Source organism: Corvus hawaiiensis, chromosome 3, assembly GCF_020740725.1.
Source record: "Corvus hawaiiensis isolate bCorHaw1 chromosome 3, bCorHaw1.pri.cur, whole genome shotgun sequence".
In the NCBI taxonomy this organism is placed as follows: domain Eukaryota; kingdom Metazoa; phylum Chordata; class Aves; order Passeriformes; family Corvidae; genus Corvus; species Corvus hawaiiensis.
The window spans coordinates 81,620,433-81,641,421 of NC_063215.1; the positions used below are offsets into that span (position 1 = coordinate 81,620,433).

At 37.8% G+C, this 20,989-nt stretch overlaps 1 protein-coding gene across 5 annotated transcripts in view; it reads left to right on the forward strand.

Moving 5' to 3' along the window:
* Positions 1–20,989, forward strand: part of RMDN2 (regulator of microtubule dynamics 2) — a 52,618-nt gene that overhangs the window by 12,194 nt on the left and 19,435 nt on the right. For all 5 annotated transcript variants that reach the window (XM_048298581.1, XM_048298585.1, XM_048298584.1 and 2 more), the window contains exons 3-7: positions 952–1,147; positions 2,110–2,212; positions 6,122–6,182; positions 16,668–16,743; positions 18,399–18,476. In XM_048298581.1, coding sequence (XP_048154538.1) covers positions 952–1,147; positions 2,110–2,212; positions 6,122–6,182; positions 16,668–16,743; positions 18,399–18,476 — 514 coding nt within the window. The remainder of the gene's footprint in view (positions 1–951; positions 1,148–2,109; positions 2,213–6,121; positions 6,183–16,667; positions 16,744–18,398; positions 18,477–20,989) is intronic.

Here is a 20,989-nt window from a genome sequence, read left to right on the forward strand (position 1 = left end):
TGCCATGGCCTACTTCGGTTATTCAGTTACTTAATGTGTATAGTACATTTCATGCTTTTTGTACTCATGGTAACCATTTAGAAAATCTCAGAACCTGGCAGCTGATAGCTTTACATTATTATTTCTCCCCAGAACACCAGTATTTTCAAAAGTGGAAATGCAGAAGATGAGGCTTCTCTGTCCATTTTTAGTACATAAGCAAAAGGCTACTTTTTAAAAAAAATGCTATCAGCTTCTCCTCTTTGAAATTGGAGTACCCTAATGTATTCTCAGCACTTTGGACAGTAAGGCCACCTGCTTATCTCTGCTTGATATTTATGCTTTTGCAAATATTTCTTTGCCCTTGACTGCCTTGTGCTGAGTATTTTTACACTAAGCATCATGAATTAATATAAGCTATTTTCCAGTTTCGGATATTCTGAACTTCAGAATGCTTGAAAAAAATAAGGAATTTATAACAATGGTGTTATTTTTATTGGCTTATATTTAGATCTTAAAAGTGTTTAACAAAATATTGTATAAATGATTGTCATAGCACTTATATTTTGGTTAGTAAGCTCATTCCTATTTCAAAAAATAGGGAAATTGAGGTAAAGAGTTGAAGAGGCCTATTCAAGATAACAGAACATGTCTTAAAACACATGAATGATTTCAAGTGTTCTGCATTTGAAACACAAGGCTACATGTGTTTCTAATATGTATCTGCATTTTTTAATGGAGTATTAGGCAGCAGGACAGTATAATTACTTGCCTGTTATGTTTGGAATATGACTGTGCTGTCCCTTTGAAGATAAAGGTTTTGTAATAATAACAATAAGCTTGATATCATTAATAAAAAATCCTTTAAAGTTGGACAACTGGGATAAATTGTGCTCTGAATTTTTTGCTTTTGAATTTAACAATGCCCTTTTTTTTAAAGAAAAAATTGGTTATTATTTTCTGTGATTTTAGTTACCTTACTGCTCATACTGATTCTGAAGGAGACTCCGAGGAAGAAAAGAGATGTATGAAATCACCTGATGCCGTGGTGAAATCAGAAGAAGATGAAGACTTATTTAATTTTTTACAGCAGGTGGACAATTTGCACAAGGGTTCAGAGGATGATAAAAAGGAGGGCTTCAGACTGCTGCTTGAGAAAGATGACAAGGTATTATGGATAAACTTAATATTATGTTGCTATTAACTTACGCTTTGCACTGCTTTTGAGAACTTAATGCAAGCTTTAAAATGCACATAGAAATGGAGGATGAAATTTCAAGCATATATTTATAATACAGTGAAAAAGCAGTATTTCAAAGTGGTGTTAATATTCATGATGTGTGGACATAGGAGGTCTACTGTTTTATATCCCATTCTAATTCAATAACTTTGAGGCTTTGTTTGACATAGGAGTTCTTGCATACAACAAAGAAAAATCGTGGGCTTTTTTCTTTGTAAATGATACTTACTTTTACTGGTTTTGGAATAGTCTGTGTGAGAAAATCCTGTAGAATTAAGTAGTAACCAGACCTACTGTTCTCAAACTATGAGCATGTAGTCTGCTCATACCTTTCTAATGTCCTTCATGTGAATTTTTCCTTTACCAGGCCCAAATGTAATTCCAGGTAGAATTTAAAGGTGGTTTGATGTGCAGCGTTCAGTTCAGTGTAACATTTTATTCTGCTTTGGCAAGCATTAGTTCTGACTGTATTTTCATCTGAATATTGGAATACCAAGAAAGGTAGATGAGATATTAATTGTGGGTGAGTGTGGTGCTTATGACCTCCCTAAAGGAAATACACATCACTTTGTTCAGGGATTTGTTGTGCTTTACTGGATTACCCTGTAAATGTTTATATTAAAGAAGTTTAAACTGATTTATAAAATAAAACCTCTTTAGACAGTCTAGGGTGTTTCTGAAAGCTGTATTCGCTTTTGTTCATGGAAAATTGGTCAATTGGTTCTCACATAAACTAAAGGTAGTATGTAGAAGGATGGAAGATTAACAAAAAATTACACCATGTTCTGATTACTTGCTTTAATCAAGTTATTAATTTTAAGCATTATGAAAGTAAACTGTTCAAATCACATTCTGATCAGTTTAATTATGTAGCTGTCCTCTACTTTCAGTATGAAAACTGTGTGGACTTTCTTTGGAGACTTGCACGTGCTTATGGAGATCTGTTTGAGATGACTACTGATGCTGAGGAGAAGAGGAAATATGTAACTGATGGTAAGCAGAGGAAAAATGTTTATGTAGAATGCTGTCTGAATGTAGTGAAATATGCTTTGAACTTTGGTTAACTTTTCCAATATAAGGAATTTGCAATCCAATAAATGGAAGCATTTGTACTGTAATGATAACGTTTTGTGCAGTAAGCCACCACAGTTTACAACTGCAGTTCATTCTTTCCTCACTGAGAGATCCAAAATCAGTGGCAGAGAAGTATTATAGGTCATAATTGGAGGCTGTTGTCTCTGCAGATTGCCTTAAAATCCTCAATTTTGTTGAGAAACAGATGGATACAGGATGTGAAAAAACCCAGATGCTGTCAGCACAGTTTCTTAATTGCATCTTTGGGAGAGCAAAAGGAATAAATAAATGTTGAGGCTGGGTCAAGGTTTAGTTTTCTGCTTTCCTGTGGTAAGGAACACTCCTGCATATCAGCAGCCTCTTTTGTGGCGATGGTGGGGATGAAACCTTGTGAATCTGGAGGAGCTGTTAACCAGAAACAGAAGTCATCTGTGACAACTGATGTTGCTTCCAGACATCTCTCCCCATGTGTCCTGTTTGACAACTTAATCTCCGCAAGATTTTGATTTTCTTCTTCATAGCACTTTTTTTTTGTTGTTGCTTTTAAAAGTATTGCCCTTTCTTTCACTGTCTGGATGGATATTGGCTAGAAATACAGTTTGTTTCTCTTTTTATTTTGGGCCTTTGTTTTATTACATTAAAACCTACATCTTCTCTACCCTGTGTCACTCTCCTTCAGTCAAGGCATTGTTCTTAAAATAATCCTTTTTGCCTTTATCTGGGAGTACTTCTCTCTTTCTTTTGTCTCTCCATTGCCTCTCCGTTTTTTGCTGCAGCAAATCAGGTTTTGTAAGCGTAATCCAAGTTTGAGTTCTTTTGTCTTTTGTGACACCTCTCATTGACTTTTTGTTCTGTTGGCAGTGACAATGTCACTGACAGAGCAGTTTTGGCTGTCTCCTTTGTCATCCTTAAAGGCAGTGTCATGCCTTCATGCTGTTGTAACATATTCCACAGACAAGCTCAGCTTGTTCAAGGTCCTTCCTTGTTCCTATTCTTTTGTCATCTAAATACTCCTGAAGACTTGCACTGTCTTAGCTACTTAATTGATACTGTCTTTGCTTTAGTAGCAACTCAGTTTCCTTGTATAGAAATCCTACAGTGCAGTAAGGATTATGACACAAAATAAAGAAAAACAGTAAATTCTGTTGTTGGATCCTTTGCTTTTACCAATGACTGGACTTGAAGCTGGCCAGGACTGTGGGGAACAATAAAAAGAGTTTATTCAAATGTATTAATGAAAATAGGCAGTGTAAAAATAACATCAGCCCATTACAGAATGAGGGTGGTCACCTCACAGACAGGGACATGGACAAGGCAGAGATGTTTAATGCATTCTTTGCCTCTGTCTTCAGCATGGATGATGGACCAAGGGGTTCTCAGTGCCCTGAGCTGGAGGATGATGACTGCAAGAATGATCAATTCCTAGTTGACCTGGAAATTGTGCAGGATCTGCTGCTCCAGCTGGATCCCTACAAATCTATGGGGCTTGATGGGATTCATCCAACAATCCTCAAAGAACTAGTTTGTGTCATCTCAAAACCTCTCCTGATGATTTCTGAGCAGTCTTGGGAATCTGGAGAGGTCCAGCTGACTGGAAGCTGGCAAACATTGTCCTGATTTTCAGAAAGGGCAAGAAGGAGGACCCTGGCACCTACAGGGTCTGCCAGTCTCACTTCAGTGCCTGGTAAAGTTATAGAGAAGATTATTCTGGGAGGTATTGAAAAACACCTGGAGGACAACGCAGTCATTGGTCACAACCGGTGTGTCTTCGTGAGAGGAAAGTCCTGCTTAGCAAACCTGATTTCCTTTTGTGACACAGTAGCCCACCTAGCTGATCAAGGGAAGCCAGTTGATGTAATCTTTTTGGATTTCAAGAAAGCTTTTGATACTGTCTCTCACAGGATCCTTCTGGACAAAATGTCCAGCACGCAGCTGGATAAAAACATCATGGGATGGGTGAGCAACTGGCTCACAGGTCAGGCACAAAGGGTTACAGTGAATGGAGTGACATCAGACTGGGGACCTCTCACTGAGTTCCAGAGGGCTCCATCCTCGGCCCTGTGCTCTTCAGCATCTTCATAAATTACTTGGACACAGGACTGGAAGGGATACAAAGCAAGTTCACAGGTGGTACAAAACTGGGAGGAGCTGTTGACTCCCTTAAATGCAGGGAGGGCCTGCAGAGAGACCTCAACAAGTCAGAGGGCTGGGCAATCACCAACCATATGAAGTTCACCAAGGGAAAGTGCTGGATTCTGCACCTGGGATGGGACAACCCTGGATGTATGGACAGGCTGGGGAATGAGATGCTGGGAAGCACTGCCGTGGATCCTGGTCACTGACAAGTTGAATATGAGCCAGCAGTGCCCTGGCAGCCAGGAGGGCCAACCGTGTCCTGGGGGGCATCAGGCACAGCACTGCCAGCCGGGCAAGGGAGGGGACTGTCCCGCTCTGCTCTGCACTGGGGCAGCCTCACCTCGAGTGCTGGGGCAGTGTTGGGTGCCACAATATGAGGATATGTAGCTATTAGAGAGTGTCCAAAGGAGGGCAATGAGGATGGTGAAGGGCCACGAGGGCAAGCTGTATGAGGAGTAGCTGAGGTCACTTGGTCTGTTCAGTCTGGAGAAGAGGAGAGTGAGGGTAGACCTCATTGCAGTTACAATGAGGGGAAGAGGAGAGGCAGACATTGATCTTTCCTTTGTGGTGACCAGTGACAGGACCTGAGGAAATTACCTGAATTTGTGTCAGGATAAGTTTAGGTCAGATATCAGGAAAAGATTCTTCACCCAGAGGGTGGTTGGGTGCTGGAACAGGCTCCCCAGGGAAGTGGTCACAGCACCATCCTGACAGAGCTCAAGAAGCTTTTGGATAATGCACTCAGGCACATGGTGTGACTCTTTGGGGTGGTCCTGTGCAGCGCCAGGAGCTGGATTCAATGATCCATGTAGGTCCTTTCCAACTCAGCGTGTTCTGTGATTCTGTGACTGCATGTAACCTCAGCTGATGAATGATAATGGCATAGTAAAGGACAGGGAGAGATAAAGAATGGTGGAATGAAAGTGGGTCTTAGGTGTTGAGTAACCAGCCTAGTTTGGCTCATTCTCATGAAGTGGGGGTGGCGGCAGCCTTTTTCATCTCAGTTTTTGGAAGTGCTGCAGAGGGATTGAGACTGCAGGAGAGCTGGCGGTAGTTTCGTGGTTATTTTTCATTCCACTGGGTTGGACGACTGTGTATGCTATTCTTTGTTTTTATGAAGTTAACTTACAATACAGAAATGTCAGTGCAGCTTAATTGGTTGCAGCTGAGACTCTGCAAGCAGCAAGCATCTCATCTGAACTTCTTACTGGGAGCGTGGGTTTGATCAAATCACCTACTGTCATCTTTATTCAGTTAAAAGTAGAACTTAAGGGAAGTCTTTGTGCTAGAAAGAAACTTCAACTAGTTTATTCCTGTACCCAAGGCAGGAAACAGCTTTGCTGGTTCTTCTGACAGGTGCTTGTCTGACCTGCTTTAAATGCTCTTCAGTCTTACAGACGACATGGCCTCCTTTGCCAGTCTGGTCCAATCCCTGCCTGATTTAACTGCATCTGAATTGGATTTTAAAGGAAAATACTAAAATTGCATATATATTTTATATATATTTATATGTAAGTGCATGACTATGTAAATGAAGTAAAGCCAGGATGTTACATTGTTCATCTAAATGTTTCTAAGAATAGGAAGCAATTTCTTTGCTGCTACAGTATATCAGATGGCTTTGTTCTTGGGAGTCACCTAAAATGTAGAAGAGTACAATAAATCCTTTCATATATTGTACTCCATTTACAGGAAAGATTAAAGCTGAAAAGGCTGTGCAGCTGGACGCTGGGAGTGCTGAGAGTCACCAGTGGTAAGTTTGAGAATGTTTTTACAAACTTGTTTGTATTTATCAAATCCAACAAAAAACCCTCCAGCCTGACATCAGTTTCATAAATTAGTAATTAATATTTTTTCATAGTTTTATGGAACTCAATTATCACCAGTTGCAACTAAAAATTACACTGAAATATTCTGTGAAGCATTTACTATAGCATGTGAAGCAACTCAATAACCATACTTCAATATGTACCATGGGAAGTATTTGCTTCAGCCACTATTTTATTGCTCAGAGAAACCATAGTTTTCCATTTACCTTCCCTTTCAACAATTCACAAAATAATGTCATTTGACCTTGAATTTTGTCCTTTCCTTTTCTTGTAATAGTCTAAATTGTAATAATTAAAAATAGACATAGAGGACTATGGAAATTTGAATTAACTTCTCAATTTTTATTATTGTATAGTTTTCCTCCAAGCTTGACACTTAGTTTAGTTTTGTAGACCTTGCCAGAACTAACAAAGTCTTCAAATGTAAATATTTTTTTTTCAAATCAACATTATCAGGTAAAAGATAATTCTGCTGAGTTCTAGCTGATGTTCCTCACCTTAGTATTTTATTAATAAGTTGTACTGAGCTCCTGATTTCTTTTCTAATATTATTAGCTCTTCCTTTCCATTTTGGTTTCTACATTCTTCATTAATTTTGTCATTGCAGTTGTGGGATGGGATTTCACTAAGCTTCTGTGTATCTAAACCAAATACTTTTATCCCAGTCTTCTTTCACAATCTAAAAAGAAGCAGCCACTTCTGGAGTGCAGTTCACTGGAGTCAATTTTGCCCATTTAGTCTTGCATGAGGGTAAGATGAATTCCTCCTGGGGCTCAGTTGGCAGCATCTCCATTGCCAACAAACGGAGCACATGTCACCTAGCTCAGGTTTAGGTACTTGATTAGACACAGATATTGTCATTTAATTAGGTAATTCTCTGTCTTGCTTTCTCTGTTTCTGAAAGCAATTTACAGCCATTTCTGCTCTTTGCTTGACCACAGTCATGGCCGCTTCTTCAGGGTAATGCTGCTGTACCCTTCTTTGCTAGAACTATGTGTATAAACAACCACAAAATCCCATTCAAGTATGAATCCTGCCCCTCACTTCCTCCTCAGCCCACAAGATTGACAAAATATCCTAGTATAAACACAGCTTCACTGGCAGAAACTATGCTGATAAAACCTTATATATTGTTCAGGGAGGTCTAGATGGTCTGCTGGACTTCACATGTGAGATCCTGTCCTGGCAGGCGTGTCTAGCAGGGGAAGAATTACAAGTGTAAGGAGGTGTGTTCCAGAGGTTAGCTCAGAAAGCTGAATTGAGAGGTTTAAGAGGAAAATCTTAAATTGTTAAAGCTACTGCTTCTTGTAACAGGCAGTGGATTTCTGTATGGTTTGCAGTTTTCATCCTTCATGTATCTGGGTTGCAAGTGAACATGAGGTTTTTATCAGTTATTGTTCAACTGATGTCTTTCTAGAGGGGTAAATGAACACTAGTGATTAAAATAGTTTGCTATAATTTTTTTCTGAATGTATTATCTGCTCGTCTTTATTTTCTGAAATCTTTCTACTTGAAGTGTGATTTTTAAAGTGTGATGTAAGTGTAATGATTATGCCAGTCTAACTGAGGCTCTAAATACTGGGCAGAATGGACTTCCATGCTCCAGAGGGACATTGATTTATTCTTGTTCAGCACAACAATTGTTGTTCAATCTGTGATCCCAGTAGATATTTTTCTGCTGTGCTGCTACTTAACCAGTTGGATTTGGTTAGTAACTTTTTTTTTTTAACTTTATTTATTCTGTTTTATTCTTTATAAAGTATTTTACACACATTTAATTCACTTCATGTTTATTTCTGACCATTTCTCAGGTTTGAAACCGTTAAGGTTTGTAAATGCATTCCCCCACAAATTAACATTTTATTTCAAAAGCGTTTTGTTGTTGTGTGGATTTTTTAAAAGCATTGACTTCATTAATTAAATTACTGTAAGATAATGGAGCCAGCACTAAACTTTGGGTGACACCTGTAGTGATGCTCAGGTTCACATGAACCTGGTTCTGCAACCATCTCTGCAGGTGATTCAATCTAAACAATATTTCCATGGTTAGATTTTTGAGGAACATCAGGTAGGACAAAGTCAAAGGCCACATAAACAAGGTATATCTCATTTGTTGCATTCCTCTTATAGTCCAGACTTTTTTATCTTGTCAGAATTCTTTTTTTATACTGTTTGTTCACAAAAATCTTCTGTTTACTGTTTTATATGCTTATGCACTTCTGGAATAATTTATCCTGGAATGTCTTCAGGTTTGGCTGGTTTGCCTGTAAAACTTCCCCTTCCCCTTCCCCTTTCCCTCCTCCTCCTCCTCCCTGATAGCAGCTATGTTTGTCATTTTGCTTGCTGTTGAGGCTTTCTGTGTTACCCACAGGACTTTGGTAGTCAGCTGTGTGTCAGATCTATATTGCTTGAGTCTGGCCTAATACAAATGTTTCCAGTTTATCTAAACGTTATTTCACATGTTAAATTTTCTGAATTTTCAAAAGCTGTACAAGGTAAATAATCTTAGCCTATGTAAGATGAGCCCATCTGCTCGTTACATGTCAGTCTGTATTAGCTATTGATGAGCAAGCTGTTTTTCTGACCTTGACTGAAGAAAGTTTTTTTTGATTTCTTACTAATCTGTACTTTCTAATTTCTGAGGGGTTTTGATATTTCCAATCAGCACAACTGAGGTGTTCACTCGTGTTTGGTATAGCTGCTATCTATGTTGTCCACTCATACATTATTCTAATGTTCTCTTAAACTGTTTAATATATTATGGCTTATTAAATGAGTGAGGATTAAATGATAGCCTACTCTTTTCCTGGTCCTGTACCTTGGTCTCTACTTACACTTAACCCTTGTGGAGCAGGGGGAATATAAGTGAGGAAGAAATTGAATTCAGCCTCATTGGTTTCATCTTTTGCCATTATTTCCTCATTGCTAATTGTTCTGCACTTTCATTTATGGTGTTTTTTTTACTTCTGGTATATTTATAGAACCTCTTCTTATTGTCTTACCAATATCCCTAGCTCAGATGTGTGTTCTTGTTTTCATTTTTAGAGTAAATTTCTTTTGGGTTTCAAGTTAATTGAGAATTGCCCACTGCAGCTGAATTAATGTTTAAAACTATTCCCTGCTATGACTAAAGGGTCATTTGGGGTTGTGCTGTTGAATATTGTCTCTTACTAAATCTTCTACAGAATTTTTTCTAACATGGCATTTCTTGAAGATTTCATTGTTTTCATTAAAAACGGTACACTGTGCCTGTTAAGCAATCATTAAGTCTATGGACTTATTTGGAAGTTTCTTTTGGAAACTTATCCCTAGTGCTTGAAAGCTCTATTTACCGAATAAACAAGTTCTTGTGACACCTTGACCCACATAATTGTCCTAGTGTATACAGAGTTATAAAAACAAAAACATCCCTTTTCCAGAGCAGGTATTTTTCTGTTTTGTGGAACTGCTGTAAGGTGTCTGCAAGACAGAACACGTTTTTTGTGTCCACCAACGGAATTCAGTAGAATGAGCAAACTCTTGCTAATATAGGCCTAGAGTTCAGCTGTCTTGCCTTGCTTTTCATATTTACTTCAGTTAAGAACAAAATGATGCCATGTATCTTCTTAGTATATCACCTATATTTTTCTGTAAAACTGTATCATAAAATATATCAGCACTTCAACTGTTCAACTTACTGATCAGAATACTAACAAGTAACCAGTATTCAGCCTCAAATTCAATTTGGTAAAACATATGTGGAACAAAGAAAGCAAAATATCTTGAAGTAGTCAGTTGGTTTTGGTAATGAATTGCAGCTGCAAATAATTTTCTTATCTGAATCCAGATTTTTGAAAACATGTGATCATATTTAATCAAACAGTTGCCAATGAGATGAAAAACCTTCAGACTTTTTGAATGTTGACCTCTAAATAACTGAAGTAAATGGCAACACTGGAAAGGAAAAACGTAGCTGTAGCTTTTTGTTATTTGTATGAACACCCTAAAGAAAGGCAGAGTAAATATTCTAAGTGATTTGTGGCTTTGTTCAGCCAGTGTCAATTTTTCAAGTTGTGGAGGAACTTGCACGCAAAAGTTGTCATCAGCTATTGCAGGTCCTTTTGTTTTTTTCTAAGCTTCAAACGAATTCATTTTGTGGGTCAAATGATTCCCAAAGGACAGCTGTGAATCCTCACAGCTCATCTTGGATCATGAAGCATCTTTATCACCCAGATTTTAATTAGAAATGCTATGTCAACAATTTGGAGCTCTAGTTGCTCTATAGTTGTGCTGCTTTACAACTTTACAGTTACAGGAAACAAAATGTAGATACATATTAACCATGCTTTTATTTAAAATGAAATTCTTTTAAATTTTTTTGCAAAACCAGTGATTTTTTTATATTTTTGGGAGGTTTGTTGCTGGTTTTTCTCTAAGAGTTTGGAAGAGCTCTGAAAGGTTTCTCTGCTGTTGCCCAGATCCCCACACTTCCTTTTTTGCTGATGAGAACTTGTTACAGGCTTTGCAAAAAACAAAAAGGTTACTGTTACAGCCAGTTTTCAGGACGTTTACTTAAAAAGATCATTCTTTGCATTGAGCTTGGGTTTGTTTGCCACAAACAAACTTGATGCTGCTGTTGAGTTTGTGTTACTCTCTAGAACTCACCTGCTGATGGGAGTCGTAGGGCACGTGTCTCATTTAGGTGGAAGTGAAGCTAGCAAGGGAAAACCCAGCAGCTTTAAGTGAAGACTCCTGCTGAACACATCTGCCTCCAAGAGCTTTCTCTGTCATGTGCATGAGTGTTAATCAGAAGCGCAGATATTTTCACAAGCCCTGGGTTTTCCATGGAAGTGAATTCCAGAGCTTAGGGACAGTCTCTCACTGGCAGGCAACACTACAGAAGAGTAGCACAGATGGGTTCCACTGAGGACATGAATAATCACCATTTGGGTATTTTGGTGATTTTACACAAACTTCCCCCAAAAAAGTGAACATGCTGTCTCAGTAATAGAATTCTAACTGATGATTTGTCAGGTTTATAAGGTGCAATGGCCTAAAAATAATTCTCCAGTGAAACAAAACTCTTCAAAATTTTGTAATATGTTGTAGGATATGGTCATACTACCAAGAACTTTTAAAATTGAATCCTCATCTGTTTCTAACTAAATGCTTGTTACTTGCTTCTCTTAATTATCCCTTATTTAGACTTAGACAAGGCAGATAACTTGCAAGCAACAAGCATCTGTTTCTATCATGCAGTCTGATTTTTCAGGAATTGATAGTTTGGGCAGAAATACAGGCTTCCAGCTAGTAGTTATTTGCCCTGCATTTGATTCATGGGAAAACCAAGGAAATTTTACAGCAATCTTTGTAATTATGCATAATCTTAGTCAGTAATCTTTGAATTACTTAATTGTTTTTGTAAAAATAATTTAAAATTTCAAATTCAGAAGCCATTTCTGAAAAGCTGTAAGTTTTCCTGTAGTAAGTGGATCAGTGAAACACTGCAGCATACTCATGCAAGTGCAAAGAAGGAAGGTTCGACATGGGAAAAGATCTGTTTACTACAAGCTTTTTGCCAGAATGGTCACAGAGGAAATAATTCTGACAACCTAATAATCTCTATTACATTTCTGCCAAAGAGAATTGTTGTGTTACTGTCTCTGAAAGCTCTTGTTTCCCTCTGTTTCTGTATTTGTGAAGACTATCCTGCTAATTTCTTCAAGATTTTATTTCCATCTGTCGTAACTGTCTGTTATAAAAATAAAAGTTAAATTTCTGGAAACAGGATTTTAATACAGTTGTGGGTTTCACAGCCTAAGGAATGCAGAACGTGACATCCACATGTTCTACTAGTGAACTTCTGTGAATACACATTAACAGCAGCATTTTTCCTTGATTTGGTATACTGCATGTGTTGCAATAAATTAAGCCAGAATTCTGAGTGTCCTTACCGCTGAGATTTTTTTAAACCCAAATAGGGGTTTGTTTCCCACGTTTTTGCAAGTGTTACCTGCACAAGTGTGTGCTACATCTGATGTTTCCCTGGAGCTCAGCTTCAATGCTCTGGTGAATTTTAATATGAAAAGTGTATTAGTGCAAATTTCTACGGTGTAGACTCAGTTGTATTCTAAGGAGAAGGAAAGGGAAATGAAATCCCTATTAACAAAAAAATCTCCTCTAACAAAAAAATCACCTAATCACTTCACTTTGCACCTTGGCACATCTGACTTCATGTGTTGGCAATCTTGCACATTTCTCAGCCACTGCTTCCATACCCCCATGAGGATGGTCATAGCAAACCAATACCTTTGCGTGGAAACTTTGTGTCAAATGCATTTTTGTAGATTAAATATTTTGGTAGTGATGTGATACTATATGAAGTGTGCAAAACTGGGATCTCAGGAAGGGCAATGCAACAGGGATCATAATCAGTAATTTAAGTTGCAAAATCTCCCTACATAGAAATTGGTATCTCATTGAAATCATGTTAAAAAGAAATCCTGCAGGTCTCACTGCATTGCAGAGACTGTCAGAATATATAAGTGGGTGAAACTGGTGAGTGAGGGAGTCGGGGCATGCACAGAACTGAACCATGCAGGGATGGGGAGATGTGAGAACACATTTAGAACTGAAGTGGAAATGAACTTTCTTTTCACTGGGCCTCTTGTGTGCTGCCCACACACTAGCCTTTGCTCACACTACCTTACATGGTAAATATTTCTCAGATGAAGAGGCGGGAGTGAAAAACAGTTATGAAACAGATGAATTAAATTCTTTGGTTGTGGTAAATATCACAAAATCTTCTCCCATTTTCAAAGTCTTGCCAGTCACAATTAAGAAAAACTTTCCTTTTGATACTGGGGTGCTAAAATGGAGATCTAGATTTCTAAATGTAAGCCCTCTACCTACACATTTCCAAAGTCTAAATGGCATAAAAAGTTTTTTATATTTGGGATATATTAAAAGGTATATAGAAGAGGAAGGAACAAGTCTGGGAAGGTGCATGTAATTTCTGATTTTGACCATGTGAAATTTATCAAGGAAAAGGCAAATAATGCTGTATTTAAATGCTCTAGTGGGGCTTAATCTTCATTTGAGAATTCAAAATCTTTTCTTTAAATCTGTCTCATGTAGAATAAGCTGTGGTTGACAGAGTCTTAGGTGTTGGTATAATTTTTGAGGTTAAAATTCAAATTGGCTTGATAAAATTATTGGATCAGCCTGCTGCTCTTCTTTTTGCAATAGGTAAGGTATGCACTTGCAGTTTTGCCTGGCATGAATACACATAGCAATTCTGTAGCACCAGAAGGGAAAATGTTAATTCACTTTGATCAGGGCCTTCTGCTTGAGGGCTACGTTGGTACTTGGCATCCATCTCTGTCGACTAGTTTCTTGCAAGTCTGAGTTTCAGGACATTATTTGCAACAAAGGAACATGGCACTGACCTATTATATTGAGTTTGTTTGATTGTGTTCGTGCTTATTAAAGGTTTGTTAATTGTGGTGATTAATCATACGCCTCTACACTGTGTTCAATAACTTTTCTTCCATCTGGGAATAGCATTTTTTTTACACCAACTGAAGTACTGTATCTGTCTTACTGAGGTAATTATTGTTGTGTTTATTTAGACTAATGTGTCTGGGGCTGGTTTTTTTACATCACCCAGGAATCACATTAGCTCAGCAAATAGGTCATTCCGGGCAGCTCTTCACTGATACGATTTCCTCTTTATTTTTCTCTGTGAAGGCTCTGTAAGCAGTACTGTGATGTTCAAAGGGTGTGAGGGAGGCAATGGTTGTGCAGAGAACCAGTATCGCTTGCTCTGCTAAGAGACGTGTGCTTTTTACCTGTTTCATTAGATATTTGTGCTTTGTTGTGTGATAATCTTTTTAGTATTCCTCCTGTCACCACGAGATGGGGTAGGTGACCAGGGAGTGCCGGGGCTGCGACCAGCCCGCAGAAGGAATAACAAGAACCAGATGGAAGCACTTCTAGTTGCTCCCTGCATCGTTTTCTGTGGTCATTTTCTTCACCATGAGAGTGGTGAGGCACTGGAACAGATTGCCCAGAGAATGGGCATCCCTGGAAGTATTCAAGGCCAGGCTGGATGGGGCTCTGAGCAATCTGGTCTAGTGGAAGGTGTCCCTGCCCACAGCAGGGTGGTTGTAACTCTATGATCATTAAGGCCTCTTCCAACCTAAACCATTCAATGATTAACATTACCCTTTGCACCATTATTTAAAATGTCTAAAAATTCTTTTCAGGAAAAAAAGGACACTTTTTTTGATTTGTTTGGTTTCGGGGATTTTTTAGAAATGAAATGAATATCCAAAATGACATAGAACTTCAAAAATGAAATAATTAATTTATATCAATTGGCTGTCTAGCCCATTTCAAAAGTATAAAATTGAAAAAAAACCAAAACAAAACAAAAAAATCCAAAACCCCCTAAAATCCCCAATAAATGCATGAAAGAGATTTTTATTTTTTCCTTGGAAAAATAATGGGTATTTAAAGTTAGTGGGCTAGCTTCCCTCTAATTTGCTGAAACTTTTATTGGGATTTCCCTCCCAAGAGATTTTAGCTGTAAGTAGAAGCTTTTCTTTGAACTAGTTTAAACTAAGGCCCTCTTTCTTGTCACGCACAGACAGGGAAATACTGCAAGATGCTGGATTAGCTTGTTCGCTTTTCATTGTTTTCTTTTGTAGCAGCAATCCGTTTAGCTATGGTATGCTGAGTTTATCTGATTAGCACTTAATGAGCGAAGGGAATAGGGGCAATGTTGCCTGAGTTACTTGACCCTAATAAAGTTTTCACTACCTTCCCCCTCTTTCTAAATACCTGAACTTTCCTGACCCCCACCCCTTGCCTTTTCCCTCAGCTGTAGCTCATTCCCATACGAAATGCACTCCCACTGCAGCTGTCAGCAGTAGTGCTGCCATTAGCTGGATTTTGTCCAGTGCACATCGGTCACAGCATACATCCTGCTCAACAGTGTTTGACAGTCTGTCTGGAGCTCTTACAAACTCAACTGCTGTTGTTCTGCTGGCTCCCTACCTTACCTGGGAACACTTACTGACCAAAAAATGCAACGACCTATACCATGAGCATTTCTAACTTAAAACCATTAGGTATAACTGTAAGCAATAAAATAATTTCTTGAGTTGTGTTAGCAATGACATCTTAATGAGGATTCACTGGAGCTTGAATAATTACATTATATAAAGAAATTCAAGAAAGCTGGTGTTTAGTAGTGCTTAAAAGCTATGTGCCATACAGATTGTGGTTCTGTTACCATAATTAGCTCAATAAGCTTCTTGCATAATTCATATTTCCTCTGGACTTCAACTTGATTTCCCTCTTTTAAGATTATTTTTTATTTTCATTTGGTGTTGCATTGTAAAATATTTGATAAAAAAGCAAAATTCTGAAAAATAATAGAAAAATAATCTATATGAGGTTTTGCTGCTTAGCTGTTTCTTTGGTGGTTCTGTTAGTTTTATACAGAAGTGCAAAGTTGTCCTAATACCAATGAAAATAGGCCCAAGGACACTACAGGTGATATCTGTGCAAGAGATTCCTTATGCATAGAGGTTCTGTAACTGTTGAAGAAATAAGAAGAAAGCAATAGCAATTTAGGTTGAGTGTCAATACGATACTAGGTTTGGTTAGGAGATCTGAATCTTTATAAGTTTACCTGTGAAAATATTTTCACTTACATCTGCTTAACAATACAAATATTTTATAGAAATTAGCTCACATTTCTTTTATCACTCAGTGTTCCCAGTTTTTGGTAATCATAGTCATAATAATAGAAATAATAATGATCTTAGCAATAGGCATCTAGTAATAGCAGTAGTGATCCTGTTAGACCAGAATGTGTGTGTATGTTTTTAAATAATTTTAAAGACACTAGAATAATGTCAGAAGTGCAGGAATGCACTGAGGTGCTTGAGAAGGGTAGAAGACAACTGTGAATATTTCTGAGGTGTGTACAGCTTCCCACTGAGCACACCCCAAGCATTTGCCTTCTTGGATGAGGTTCTGCAGCTGATGGTGCTCAGGTTACCAGTGCACTGCAGAGCACAATGTGTCGAGGTAAACTGCTGTCAATGGTAGAGCCAGTCTGGAAGAGTCACACTCTGAACTAAATGGCTGGAATTTTGGAGGAGATATCTGTTTTTTTCACTTAACTGACAACCCAAATAGTATCATTTAAACTTCTTGTTTCCATTGTTTTGTTTTGTTTTGTGTTTTTGTTGTTCCTGAATATGTATAACTCATGCCAAACTTCCATACAGCCATCCAGATGGAAAAAAAACAGGTGTAAATGTGTGCATTAGGTATTGAAATATTTTGTTATTTGATTCAAAGGTTTATTTAAATCATAAAAAGCATGTGTGTGTGTTTTTCTTTTCCCCTCTCAGGTTTGCAATTATGTGTGGCTATATGTCTCAGTTTGAAAGTGTACAAAACAAAATCAGGAATGGTTATCTCTTTAAGGTATGTTTTTGTAGGATTTGGGGTTGGGTTTTTTTAAGCTATTCCTTTAAGTTATTTCCTTATATAGTGTCAAAGACAGGTTTTTCCAACAGAGTAATTCAGCCTCACGGGTCTATTTTGGTGCTGAATTAAATCGAAAACATTATTATGTATGCAAATAGATTATACGCTTGCAAAATACAAGAATTGAGGTAGGATTCTGGGAACAGCATTAAGATTTCTGGTTTCCTTTGTAGTCCAAGTGGGGAGGAAAGGGAATATCAATTCTGTTTAGAAAATCAAAACATATGAAATAGTAAGTGATGAACTAACACAGTTCTGCAATCATCCTTCATGTCACCCTTAAGTAACGTTCGTTTTAACCCTGTCCCTTCAAAGGTAACTGTGTTTTTTAGAGTTAGCTGTTTGTGTTACATGTGCTGCTCTCCCCCTCCTTGTCCTCAACATTGCTTAGACACTTTCCATCCATCCCTTGCCCTCAAGCTGGCGTCCCCCCTTTCTGGGTGACAGTGAGAGGCAACAGACATGTTCCAGTTCCTGGGGAATGCCTGGGATGGGTTCCTCTCACATCATGTCCGTGTTAGGACTTGGAGTGTGGCGGAGCTTTCCTGTGAGAGAGCATTAATTACATGTGAGCCGTGCCAAGCGAACTAAGCCCCAAGCACTGGGACAAGCTGGGAACGAAGGGAAAATGACAAATAACACAAGTGCTGCAGCTGTTTAAGGATGGAGTTTTAAAAGAGTCCATGGTGTGACCAGTGGCCATTTCAGGGAAGTTTTACTCCTCAAAAGTAAATCCTGAAATGATTTGGGAAAACAGTAGTATGAAAACATAGCTCCTATCTGAATAGTTTGTGGATATAGTATAATAGTCTCTTTTATCTGTGTAACTCAGATATTTTTGTGACTGGCTTAATTATAAAGACAGATACGTGGAAGGAAAAAAGAAATGTTCGAATTAAATTTATTTTGAGAGGCAAATGGTAGTGGTGAAATAACAGATTTATTTTTTCTTCAAACTCATGTTGAACATTAAGAGCTTGCTTTGGTAAATTAAAGAGAGAAATAAAGGTACTCATGACGTGAAATGAAAGTGGTTTCGGAAAAAGGACCTCATTAGATACTTTCTAGGTTTTGAAGTTTCACTATAAACAGAACCATTTTACTTTCTGAATTTCACATTATAGTAACAGTTGATTGTGTCAAGTACCATTTCATTGGGGCAGTCACATTCCAAGGTGGAAGGAACTATGCTTCAGTGGTGGGTGCTGGCATGTAAGATATATTCAAGAGTAGTTGCTTCCTCACTGATTTGATCTGTGACAGTTTCCTAATATTAACTGTAAATGAAATTAATTGAAGTTGTTGCCTTTTTAAGACAAAAGTTCTTGAATTATTTGACTGAACTTTAGAGCTGTTTAGTCATGTTCTAAATACAGTATGCCTTCTTGCATTGTGTGCAACGTTGCTAAATAATTTTCTGCTTTCCCTCCGTGAGGAAGGGATTTGCTAGTTAAAATATTTTTAGGTTGTTAGAAGGCAATTGCAGCAGAAGAGAATTTCTGAATTTGTTTCTGACTTGCAGCAAACTACTTAGAATGTAAACACACTTGCCAAACAAACATCTAAAGTGATACTGATTTTCTTTCCAATAGGAGCACCTAGACAAGGCAATTGAACTTAAGCCTCAAGATCCCTTTTTATATTACCTAAATGGAAGATGGTGCTATTCAGTAAGTTGTATTTTATTTATCTAACATGTGAATTGAGTATACTAAAAAATGATTATTAAGTAGTGTGACTAAGACAAAGTAGGTGTTTATTTAAGTAGATGTTTTGAGCTAAAGGAAGCAGACATTTACATATCCCGAATTAACTGCTGGATGCATGATGCTCACAGCTGACCATTCCTGCAGTGTAGGTAGGTAAGCTGTGCTTGTATGACCCTCATTGTTGTGTTCAGGTTTTTTATCTACATGAATGAATGAAAAGTAACTGATATTTGGAAGGGAGGAAGGATGACCTTTTGATTTCACTCCTTTGTTCTGCCACAAACTTTCTGGGTGAAGCTTTTGGTAGCTTTATTCCCCATCCATAACTTAAAGGCACTTACATGCTGTAGGATTATGTCTGTGGCAGCAAGGCTACCATACTGGCTTGGTAAATTCCAAGGGAATGTCCAAAACATACTCATGCATAAAAATCTGTAATTCACCAATGAGTTTTGCAAGAGATGCAATTTGTGTCATGCCAATACAACAGGTGCTTTTAAAGATTGTTTTAGTTATATATTTTTGTTTATATATTATAAGGATTTTATTAGATTGTAGTAGATTACATAGTGATAAGTACTCACATATGAAAATATAAAATAATTGGTTTACAGATTAGCTGGTAATCAATTTTTTAGAAAAATTGTGCTTTCATAAGAGAATTGTCTTGTTGGTAATCCACATCTTTGAGGGCTCAGCTGGCTATCCTTACTGGTTCATCTCTAGTACTGTGAGGAATCTTTTGTTGGAAGAAAACATTCTTGCATAGTCTATGCTGTAAAAGATCACTGTGAATCTTCTCAGAATAATAACTGCTAATGCACAGTGAATTCCAGCCAAGCTTTTTTCTTTCAGATACTTCCAGTGCGAGTCACTACAAAGTGCCTGCAAACTGGAAAGAAGGAGTTGCTGTGACACATTGCAGACTTTGTCTTATCTGCAACAAGACTTAATGCAAAGCAATCTTTCAGCAGTTGTTTCAGTTCATATATTTAACTTTCAAAGAGCTTTCAGCAACCATGTTTTTTCTCTGTTGATTTGAATAAGGAATGACACCAGCTTTTTCAAGGAACTTGGCATTTTGCTTTTTGTCACAGTGTATTCTTGAATATGAGCATTAGCTATGCAAAAATAAGTTGCTGGAGATGGTCCTGCAGTATGCTTGCTGTCCTGCCTCTGAGAAGCATCTCTCTCACCAATGATTCCTTAAACACTTTTATACTGTGCTGTGTCCAACAGCTAACTGCAGCTTCCATTTATACCAAATACTCCCAGATGTTTTTCATGGCTTATTTCTTATGTGAGCTGCTGCTTTTTGGAAACACACAATCTCAGTCTACCTCACTTTGTTCTTATTGCACTTTTTATTTTACTCTTGTTTTGTTTTCATGATAATCACCACTTCCTGACTAATACGTGTGGTTTGTTGTACTGTATTGTTACAAATTCATATTCCATGCTTACAACATCTATGCAGGGCTTCCTGACTAAACATTGAAACCACAGATTAGCATTTGCTTTAGGTTATGACCTGACCTGCATTTATTTAAGTAAAACAATCTACCTAAACAGATGTAGCCACTGAAATATGTAAGGATTGATTTCAGATTTCTATTTTTCTTCTTTTTTTTTTAATTCTTGCCTTCTGTGACAGCCATGACAAAATAGTAACCTGAAACACATAGAACAGATTTTCGTACTCTAAATAAATGCAAGTATAGGACTGAATAACATCTTGTTTCAACTTCTGTGGCTGTCAGCTCTTAAATCTTACTGGTTTTGCACACTTTCAGTAGCAGGATGAGGTCATTTGGAAACATTAGTTTTGAGGCAATACTAGTTTTTAACCCTAGCTGGTGAGATTGGTAATATCCTCACTAGTTTTAGCAGAGTGAGTTGGTTTCTGTGCTGATCCACTAACACAGGTTTTGGCCATGCACGTGATATAGGTAGTCATAGGAGCTTGTGGAAGATGTGCCAAATTCCTTGCTCCCATTCTGGAGACTGTGAAGTTTCATGCTGTGGGAGTTATCCCAAAAGAAGACTGTTGACTGTGGCATTGCTTCCAAATACTTCGTCATAGAGATTATGATGGAGTGTTGAAAAATTCCTTTGTCACTTGTCTATACCTGTAGCTGTAGATGGAGTGATAATGCTCCTCTTAGATGCTCTGTTTTCAATGTTCAGTCTCACTGTTGTTGAGGTTGGGAAGGCTGTGTTGTCCAGTGTGAGAAAATTAAAGAGGAAAAAGGGATGATTCAGGCAAGAAGGTTAGTTTTTACATTTAGCCTAGCTGACTTTGGGATCAAGTTAGGATTGGCTGCAATATTTGTTCTTTCATAGGTATTGGTCCCAAGGGTATTTTTGTCTAATTTTGGTCGCATACTCATTTACTGAAGCAGTCTAGTTAAAAAAGATAACAAGTTTCTGATATTTTATAGGCTTTGATAACAGTTTTGTGAAATTTCATGTAC